The 10,358-nt window shown below is 38.2% G+C and overlaps 1 protein-coding gene across 2 annotated transcripts in view; it reads left to right on the top strand.

Annotated features, from left to right (window-relative positions):
- Positions 1-1,598: 1,598 nt before the first annotated feature.
- The window catches only part of STYX (serine/threonine/tyrosine interacting protein), a 38,022-nt gene continuing 29,262 nt past the window's right edge, over positions 1,599-10,358 (top strand). For both annotated transcript variants that reach the window (XM_060096206.1, XM_060096205.1), the window contains exon 1: positions 1,599-1,961. In XM_060096206.1, the coding sequence (XP_059952189.1) occupies positions 1,905-1,961 (57 nt within the window). In that variant the 5' untranslated portion in view covers positions 1,599-1,904. The remainder of the gene's footprint in view (positions 1,962-10,358) is intronic.

Genomic DNA, 10,358 nt, shown 5'->3' with positions numbered 1-10,358 from the left:
TGGTTTTCTTGATTTATGTGAGATGCTAGTTCCCTTTTGAGGAGGTTTGTACACTCTTCTCAGAAAGATTCACACATACATACACACAATTTTGCATATATTAAAACTTAGGAGATTTATTATTTCCCAAGCTCACCCATGGACACTAGGTATCTATGGATACCAGGCTAAGGATCTGATGTAGGGAATGTTGATGTCAGAAATGTTCAGAACAAAAGTTCCGTTACCTATACACGATTCTTTCTCATATTATGTGGTAATTAAAGCTTTAACAAATTACAATAGGAAATCATCATTGGGCATCAATTAAGATTATGTTATTATTAAAGGTGCTGTTAAAAAAAGAAACTTCAGTTTCATAAACACTGAAGAATGAATGATATATGACTCAGGTAATAATACAATCATTCTTCAAATTAAAAACTTGCTAGCAGAGTAATGTGTGCCTTTTTATAACTAAAAGGGAGAGAACTGTTTACATAGTGGTAGAGAAAATGGAGCCCTCAAACTAGCCATCTAATTAATACTCAAATTATTGAACAGTTCTATTTCTATATATGTTTAGTAGTGTATTTCATAAATATGACTATAAAAAGTAATAGTATGTCAGGTCTAGGTCAGATATCCATGTGGTCCTTTGTACTTTATCCAATGTAATCTGCAATTCAGTTAATGAAAGACTATCTCACTTTTTTACTTTGGTGGTGGTGGTGGTGTTTTTTTTAAAGAATCAGTTTGGTGTACAAATCTTGAAAGTTTATGTGTGGGTTCTTACACTTCTAAGCTTGATTTTCCTCATCTGTTTAAAAACAAAATAGATAACATTATCTCCCTAAACCCAGAGAAAGTATTATATACTTGAACTTTATTAACAATATAGTATTAACTGACTCAAACTCCTTTTAAAAAGATATTGAAAGCCATATAGTTTAATAATACGTTGAAGTGTTAACAAGCTTAGAATTAAAGGAAGAGACCTTCAGTATTATGTACAAATTAGTGGGCTATAAATTGTTTCTATTAGGATTTTTTCTATTTGCCATTTTTTCTTGATATTTTCTAGTTGTCATATTCCCAAGATATTCTTAAAAGTACACCGTTTCGATTTGCTTAAAAGTGATGGTGTTTCATTCTCTCTGTGGCATAACGTAATTTTCAGGTGAACTCTTCATTACTCTGGGTTATAACCTCACCAAATAGCGCAGGATTCTGAGAGGGGAGAAAACTATAGTTTCCTTTCGTAAGCCAGTTTATTGTGGCTAGGATGTCTTCCCCGTTCTTACACCAAAGAAGGGATTTGCGTCCAATCCGGAAAGGGCAGAGCTGAGTCGTATTATCCCACTCCTTTTCCCAGGACCATCCTTCGTGCTTTCCCTCCTACCGCAGTCTCACCTCCTCCACACCCGGTGAGCTCCCGCCGCTGCGCCTCCGGGGCCCCGCCCCCCCGCGTCTGCGCTCTCGCGAAGGGGTGGGGCGGCGGCGCTCTGACACCTGGCGGCCGCGGGGGGCGGGCCGAAGGCGAGCGTGGGCTGGGATTGGCTGGGGCGGCGCGAGGAGGGCGGGGTGGAAAGCGGGGAGACGGTTGTAGGGCTCGTGTTGGTGCGGGAGCCTGGGCGGCCTTAGGGGCGCGGAGACTCGGCGGGGGAGGGAGGCGGCAGCAGCATGGCGGCCGGGCACGAGCCGCCCAGCCCTCCTTTTTCCGGCTGTCGTCGCCGCCACCGCCGCCGCCGGAGTCGCTGGGACCCTTTAGTCTGTGTGTGTTAGTTGTAAGCCCGCTGCCTCCCCGTCAGTCCTCCGGTCTACCCTCACTCCTTCCTTTCACCGCCACTGCCAGCCCGAGTGTCGGGCCGGCGGGTAACTCCCACTCCCACCCCACCCCACCCACAAGCCCGCGGGCCGGGACCATGGAGGACGTGAAGCTGGAGTTCCCCTCGCTCCCACAGTGCAAAGAAGACGCCGAGGTGAGTCTGTCAGTGACTGCCCCGCACAGGCCTCCCCCTGTGGCTCCTCGGCCGAGGGGCGACCCCAGGCCCCAACCGTCGAAGCCTCCGGCTCCCCGGAGTCCTGTTGCCTCTTGAGGGCGTCCCGGGACCCAGGGGCGGAGCCTCGCACTCCGGTGCTGTCAGCCCAGACCCCGGTCACTGAGTTCCTCTTCCCCTCCTGAGTCTCCGGCGCCGGAGTTGGGTCTGGTCAACTGAATTCAATGAGATGAGCAGAAGCAGCCCTTTCCCCCCAGGTTTGGCGTCGAGGCCTTACTTGGAGTAAGGTTCCCCTTTTATTGCCAAAGCAATGCGAGGGTAATGTTTTAAATCTCCTTTTGAGGGGTAATCTTTGGTGTCGTCAATTCACTTGTGGGACACACGGCCCCACGTGTGGAATAGACGTGGGCCCTGAACTTGCTAAGTGTGCCTTCAGAAAGTTTCCCGAAGTAGTTGGTTTGTTTTGTTTTGGTTTGGTTTTTGGTGTTTTTGAGGCAAGCCGTGACCAGCAAAGTAAATGTCACAAAGCTAGCTCGTTCGAATCTGAAAACTTCAATCCAAAACCTTGCCCTTTGGAGGGAAGTTAATATGGGGAATAAAATTCTTTATAACTTGTTCTCCTGATTTCTAATTTGGGGTTCTTTTTACCCCACCTTACTTCTTCCTTCCCTAACGTTTGTACTGAGTTTTCTCCCATCTATTCCTAGTTTAGAATACTTTATAGTATTGCAGAATACTAAATTAGAATTTTTCTGAAGACTCAGTTATAACAGGACAATGATATTCAGATATGCTTTAGTAGGATCGAGAAAGAAAGAAATCTAAAATCGCTATTTTTAAGAGATCATTCAATTTATACCAAATATTCTATTGAATGTCTTCATTTGTGGTTCACGTTTTTTATTGGGGGCGGATCTTTTGCTTGTGATAATAATCCTTGAGAATTTCATGTTTTAAGAGTAGACTCTTAAATAGGAAAAAAAGTAGAATTTAGGTTAGGTTAAAAATGAATTTACACTTTTTTCTTTGTTTCATATGGAATAATGTGAATGAGGAGTATGCTTTTATATCCTCAAAATGATTCAGAAATTTCATCACTGGAAGCAACCTTAGGAATAATGTAGAGCATTCCTACTTGTAAGGTGAAGAAATTGTGGCTTACTAAGAATAAATGACATGCCTAGCACAAGACACAAGTGAGGACCTTGGTCTCCTCATTCTTAATTCATTGTCCTTTTTACTACACCTCAATTCTTCCCTGTTCTAATCTTAATAGTTCTAGTTTAAAATGTTTACAGACTTTGTATTTCATCTTTTATTGTGTAAATAATATAGCTTATCTTTGCAAAGATTATAAAATCTTACGAGGAATATAGCTTACTTCTTTCCTGTGTCGGACAGAAGTAATGCTTAAACCTAGTACATAATGATATTATCTACTGAAAGCCAGTTCATTCCTTATTTCATAGCATTGGATGTTTGTTATCTCTCAGTTACAAGTGACAAAAACCAGAGGAGCTTAAGCAAAAAAGAAAAGAAGTAACTAAATCCAGAAAGTTTGGAGTGCAGCTGGTCTCAGGGACTTGGCTAGATGGTATTATAATGCATCAGAGCTGCCCCTGCCTTTCATTAATGCTTGTCTCTACTTTCTGTCAGGATCTGTTCTTTTTCTTGGGCTTCTGCACAGGTATGGAGTTTGGCCATCAGTTGCTCGAGGGCCATATGCTTACAGCATACACATTGAGGAACAAAAGTGCCTTTCTCTAACCTTCAGTGTTTAAAATCTAGAAGATTGGGCCAATCTAGGTCATATGCCCATCCTTTGGATCAGTCAGTAGAGCCAGGAAGGGGTGAATACAGTGAGGGGTCCAGTCTAGGTCAGATACTCACTTTCTGGGCTAGGGGAGTGAAGCTTATCATTAGTAGCCCTCCCACCAAAACCAGAGGAGCATTTCACGAAAGATGGAGGATGCTTTCTGGACACACAAAACTGTAAATAACCATTAAATAGGGCATATAGTTACTCATGATAAACTGACTAATAAAACAGAATGTAATTTTCTAATTTGCAGTGAGATACATAAAGTGGCAAACAGTTTTACATGGTTATGGTGACCAGCCAGCATACTTCCTTCCACATAGGAAGCACTACCAATCACAATCCAAATCTTGCTTAAGTAAAAAAAAATTCAAGTACAGAGATTTCAGTGAAGGCTCTTAATGATTGTTGTGATCAGGCTATGGTAGCTTGATGACCCTGTCACTTCTATAAAAATATTACTTCCAAGTTTTGTGAAACACTGGTTAGAGCACTCTTTACAGGATAGTTAGCGGAAACTTAGCTGTGTTTAGATGGGTTTGCAAAAAGATCATCATTCCTTTAAAACTGCTGTGATTTCCCATTGTTTTTTGTTTTTTTTAAAACATCTTTATTGGAGTATACTTGCTTTACAATGGTGTGTTAGTTTCTGCTGTATAACAAAGTGAATCAGCTTTACATATACATATATCCCCATATCCCCTCCCTCTTGCGTCTCCCTCCCACCCTCCCTATCCCACCCCTCTAGGTGGTCACAAAGCACCGAGCTGATCTCCCTGTGCTATGCGGCTGTTTCCCACTAGCTATCTACCTTACGTTTGGTAGTGTATATATGTCCATGCCACTCTCTCACTTCGTCCCAGCTTCCCCTTCCCCCTCCCTGTGTCCTCAAGTCCATTCTCTACGTCCGCATCTTTATTCCTGTCCTGCCCCTAGGTTCTTCAGAACCATTGTTTTGAGGATGAAGTTCAAACCCTTAATGTCATCAGCATGGTCCCGTGTGAACTGGCGTCACCTGCCTCTCTAATCTCATTATGAGCTACTCTTCCCCTTGCTCCATTCTCTGTGTGCCCTATCCATAGTCATCTTCTCCCAGTTTCTGGAATGCTTCAGTTGTCTCCCCCCATCTCAGAACCTTTACGTTGCTATTTTCCCCTACCACAACTGCCAGCATTCCCCTTGCCCTCTCCTCATTAACTATTTGCTCTTAGGTTAGATCTCACTTGAGGCATCATTTCTTCAGAGAAACTTTCCCTGATTTTGCCAATTCCTCCTGTCCCCTCTCCCATTCTCCAGACTAGTTCAATCCCCCAGGTTTATAAACCTCTGTAGCACTTGGTACTTTTACTTTTATAACTACCTTTGTAACAGTTATCATACTTATAATTTTGATCAATGTCTGTTTTCCACTATAGCCTAAAAGTTTCATAAGGAGGCTTGGTCACCAATAAATTTGTCTTATTTGCCACTGTTTCTTTCATTTAACAGTGTCTGATATATATCATAAGCTTGACGAATGTTTTTTGACTTAATGAAAGAATCTTGATTAGTTTTGATAGTAGAGTCTTACTTGTGGCAAGATTACAGTAGTTTTTTTACATGTGAAGAAAAAAAGCAGCTTACAGTAACAATTTTTAAACAAATCAGTTACATAGTTAGGGCTGTTGCTTTTACAATTCAAGATTAATGTTTTATCTTCTTTTCAGTTAGAAAATGAGATATTTATTTCAGCTGCAGTTTGGCAACTTAAATGTCACCCTTTCCATTTTTTTTTCTCTTTTGATTCTCTTAGTACAGAAACAAAACTAGGAGTTGCTTAATGTGTCTGACTGAGGATCCCTCTCCTAGCTCCTTTAAGTTGAGAATGGTGCTTTTTTAACCTGACTGTAGAGTAGAATCACCCAAGGAACTTTTAAAATAACCATGCCTGGGCCCCTATTCTGATTTAATTGGTTTAAGATGGAGCTAGATGATTCTAATGGCAGCCAGGTTTAGGAATAACTGATTTAGAAGCATCTTACTTAAAGGCTCCTCTGTTTCTCCATATCCCCCCAACCCTCTCATTTTTGAGTAAAAATCTCTTTTGGTCCTTTGGTTTAAGTAAAGCTTGAGTTAGGCATGGGAACTAAAGGAAAGAGCTTATTCTGAAGAGGACTATTTTTTTTGGAGGAGAGAAACTGTAATACTACTTTATCTGTTTTGTGAAGTGTACCAGCTCAGGTATAGTATTCTGATGTTTTGTGGTTTTTTTCCCTAACTCCCCCAACCTGTATAAAAAAAAAAAAAATCCTCTTGGTATTTCTAAAAGTTACATGTTTCAACCACCCTAATCCATCTGATGATAAGAATTTTTTATATGTTACAGCCCGTGTCCTTTGGTGAATTTATTTATTTGTTTATTGGTCTTTGAACATTTTTATAGCATTTTTTCCTGTCTCCTAAGTGTGATTTTATAGATTATGTAACTGCATTTGCTTGAGAAGATTTTATAGATCATGTAACTGCATTTGCCTGAAAGGTGTTTTAATATGTGGTACCTTCTATCTCATATTGATGATTGAAGGATTTTCACTTGTGAATTTCTGTCAGAAGCATGGTGTATTTCACAATTAAGGATATTTTAGCTTAGCAGGCTTGCTTTGGTTTGAGAAATATAGTTGGACTGCTTTGCTAATCATCGAATTTTGGGAAGTTGATTCTACTAATTATCTACAATAGTAATTCAACATAGATCATTGGCAGTTATAATGGGAGTCTGACCCATTAATACTCCCATCTCTAAATTGATGGATTTTAGGAACTGTGGGCAGGTTGAGATTAAGATTGAGTGTGAAAACCCAAGACTTGGTTATTAGAGACATGTTCAGACAGATATGTGTCTGGTAGAGCACGACTGTAAGCATGAATGACTTTCAAAATCTTGATGTAGTACACTAAAAGCAGAATTAGACAAGGTAGACAAGGTAGACAAGGCAGGTTTAAGATTTGTTCTGTAGGTAGTAATCAGAACTAGATAAACAAAGAGGGTAAGTAAACTCCTGAGATCAGGAGTATTGCCTATTACAGCAAGTCATGCTCACTAAAGAAGGCTGCATGCTTCTCTGTCCTGTGAATAGGAGTAATTTTTCATTCTCTTCTATACAGCTTGCTTTTTACTCTTGTAATATTTCTTCTATAAATAACAACATACATGTTCTATTGAATACAACCTTATGAGAAGCTCAAAATTTATTTGAAGCCTGTTTCACTTAAAAATTCATGTAAATTTTGCATTCTATTCCATATGTTCATGTTTGTTTTAATTTTTTAAATTGGTGGTCAGTGAAAATATTTTTTTTCTCCAGGGAAAACAAAAAACAAAACTTCTGATAAAATTGATACACCAGAAAGAAGCACATGTTTATCCTGTGGCTTTAAGTGCCATCTGGCATATTGCGTAGTATTCCCTGGAATATATGTACACCATTTCCCTATATATGTTCCTCTGTTTTTCTTCTTTCATCACACATAATGTAGAGATTTCATTTTAGGTAAACTCAAAAGTACACATTTCTTTAATCGCTTTCTTCTTTCTCACAGCTCTGACAAGTTTTTTCCAGAAGATAAGGCTGACTGTTAGACTACTAGAGAATCTTTAAAAAAAAAAAAGAAAGAAAAGAAAGAAAAAGAAAAGAAAAGAGAAAGAAATAAGATCCATAGAATCTAGTACCATGGATCTCCTCAGTGCTTATTCTCTGGAAGGCACTGTGCTCAATGGTTAGCGGTTCTGTGACTAAAATGACAAGAATCTTTGACCTAACTTCTTTAACAGTTTTTCAATATAAAAAAGTTATTACATATTGGTAAGTTAAAAAAGCAGGTAAACATTCAGTCTGTACAGTTTGATTACATTTCCCCCTCTACTGGCTTGTAAATTATATACTTTTTTCTATTCTATTAATCGCTATAAACTAATCATTATTATTATTTTATGTAGTCAGTATTTGTTTAAATATAGCTATATGTTTGCCTTATAGTTCATTCTTACATTGAGAGGCTGTATAGTGTCGCGATTAAGAGAATGGACTCTAGAATCAGACTACATGAACTTGAAGTCAGGTTATGTAGGCTCTCTGGACCTAAAATAGAAATGTAAAATAGAGACAGTAGTAGCTTTTCTTCAAAAAAACATCTTTTAGAAGTTCCTTTAATAAGAGTCTGCTGGTAGTAAACTCTCTTTTGTTTGTTTGTTTTTATGGAATTGTCTTTTATTTCACTCTTGTTCTTGAAAGACAATTTTCTCAATATATATTCTAAACTAACAGTTATTTCACCACTTTGAATGTATTATTCCTCTGTCTTCTGCCTTTCCATTCTTGTAGTTAAGAAGTCAGGGTCAGTCAAATTGTCTTTCCTTTATATGTAATCTGTCTTTTTTGTCTGGATGCTCTCTCTTTTTTTAATAGAGATAAAATTTACATAGAGTGTAATGCACAGATAATAAGTGTACAATTTAGTGAGTTTTGTTAAATATATACACCAGTGTAACTACTGCTTGTATCAAGATGTAGACCACTTCTCCCAACATAGAAAGTTACCTCATATCCATTTCCAGGCAACCCCTACCCCACCCCACATTAGGCAACGAATATGATGATTTCTGTAACCATAGTTTAGTTTTGTCTGTTCTTGAACTTCATGTAAATTGAATCATGCAAAATGGACTGTTTTGTTTATGGCTTCTTTCACTGAACATAATAGGTGTGAAATTCATCTATATTGTGTTTATGGGTAGTTGATTGTTTTTCATTGCTGAGTACTGTTTCACTGTATGAGTATACCATGGATAGACATTTGGGTTATTTGGAGTTATGATGAATAAAGCTGCTTTGAATATTTTTGTACAAGTCTTTTTGTGGACGTATGTCTTCATTTCTCTTTGGTTAATCTTAGTAGTGGAATTGCTAGATTAATAGGGCAAGTGTATTATTATCATTTCATTTTATACTCAGCAATGTTTGAAAGTCCCAGTTGCTCCACGTCATTACTAACATTTGGTGTTGTCACTTTTTAACTTTAGTCAATCATGAGTATGTAATGGTATCTTGTGCTTTGAATTTGAATTTGTTGTTTTAATATAATTTGAATTTCCCTAATGTTGAGCACATTTTCATGTGATATTGGCCATTTAGCTATCTTCCATAATGAGATGTCTGTCCACTTCTTTGCCCATTTTAAAAATTATGTTTTCACTTTATTGTTGGTGTGTATTTTTGTATTTTGGATACAAGTCTTTTGTTGGATATATGTATTACAAATGTTTTCTTTCAGTCTGTGGCTTGATCTTTCATTTTCTTAGCAGTGTATATCCTTGAGCAGAAGTTTTTAATTGTCAAGAAATTGAGTTTACTAAATTGTTTTTTCCCTTTGTGCTTAGTACCTTTTGTGCCCTCTTTAAGACATCTTTCCTTTTCCCAAGGTTGCAAAGATATTCTCCTATGTTTTCTTCTAGAAGTTATATCATTTTTGCACTTATGTTTATACACACACACACATTTTTCTTTCATTCAACAATTATTTATTGCGTGCCTACTATGTGCCAGGCACTGTCATCAAGTGCTGGAAATAGATACAGCAATGAAGACAGATGAGTTGTTTGTGTGTGTGTGTGGTCAGGATCAAGATTCGTTTTATTTTCCAGACATTTATCCAGTTGTTCCAGCACCACTTGTTAAAAGACTTTTCTTTTTACATTGAATTGCCTTGATGTCTTTCAGGAAAAGTGACTGCATATATGTAGGTCTTCTGGCCTCTATTCTTTTCCAGTCTTCTATTGGCTTTTAGTCTGGAAAAAGAAATTCTCCTCTCTGGGTTTGCTGTGCTGCTGTTTCACTGTTTACCTGTGCATTTCTTTCCTTTATCCTGCTTGGGATTTACTGGGCCGCCTATTCCTGAGGTATCTTTAACTATTGGAAAATTCTCATTAATATCTGGTGTAATATCTCTCCTTTATTTTCTCACCCCTCCTTCTGGAACTTAGATTCTGTGGATTTAGACCATTTAATTCTATCTTATATGTCTATTAACTGCTCATATTTTCCGTCTCTGAATTTAGGTCATTTCATTAGTTCTATTTTCCAGTTCACAGATTCTCTCTCTAACTGTGTCCTTCTGTTTAGCCTATCTGTTGACTTTTCATTTCAGTTGTACATTTTCAGTTCTACATATTCCTTTTGGCTCCCTTAAAAATTAGTTTCTTAATTTTTGGTCATACTTATGGTACTCTTATTTCTTTAAATATATTAAATGTGTTGTATTTTTCATTGTAATAAATATCTGCCGTCATTGTGGCTGTGATTCAGTTGTATCGCTTTTCATGGTGATTCGCTTCCTCTTTTTTTTTTAATGAATTTTATATTGCGAGTTCATTGGAACCTATCTGTTTGAATTATTTCTGATCTAGGTTTAGGGTATGTTCCTCCAGAGAGAAAATGCATTTGCTTCTCCCAGGAACCCATGGACACTATTTACCCAGGACCACTTGACATTAAATTTTCACTTGGCCTCACAAAGATAATTGC

Source organism: Mesoplodon densirostris, chromosome 4, assembly GCF_025265405.1.
Source record: "Mesoplodon densirostris isolate mMesDen1 chromosome 4, mMesDen1 primary haplotype, whole genome shotgun sequence".
NCBI classification, from domain to species: domain Eukaryota; kingdom Metazoa; phylum Chordata; class Mammalia; order Artiodactyla; family Ziphiidae; genus Mesoplodon; species Mesoplodon densirostris.
Note: the sequence above shows the minus strand (reverse complement) of the source record. Positions and strands in the feature narration are given on the sequence as shown.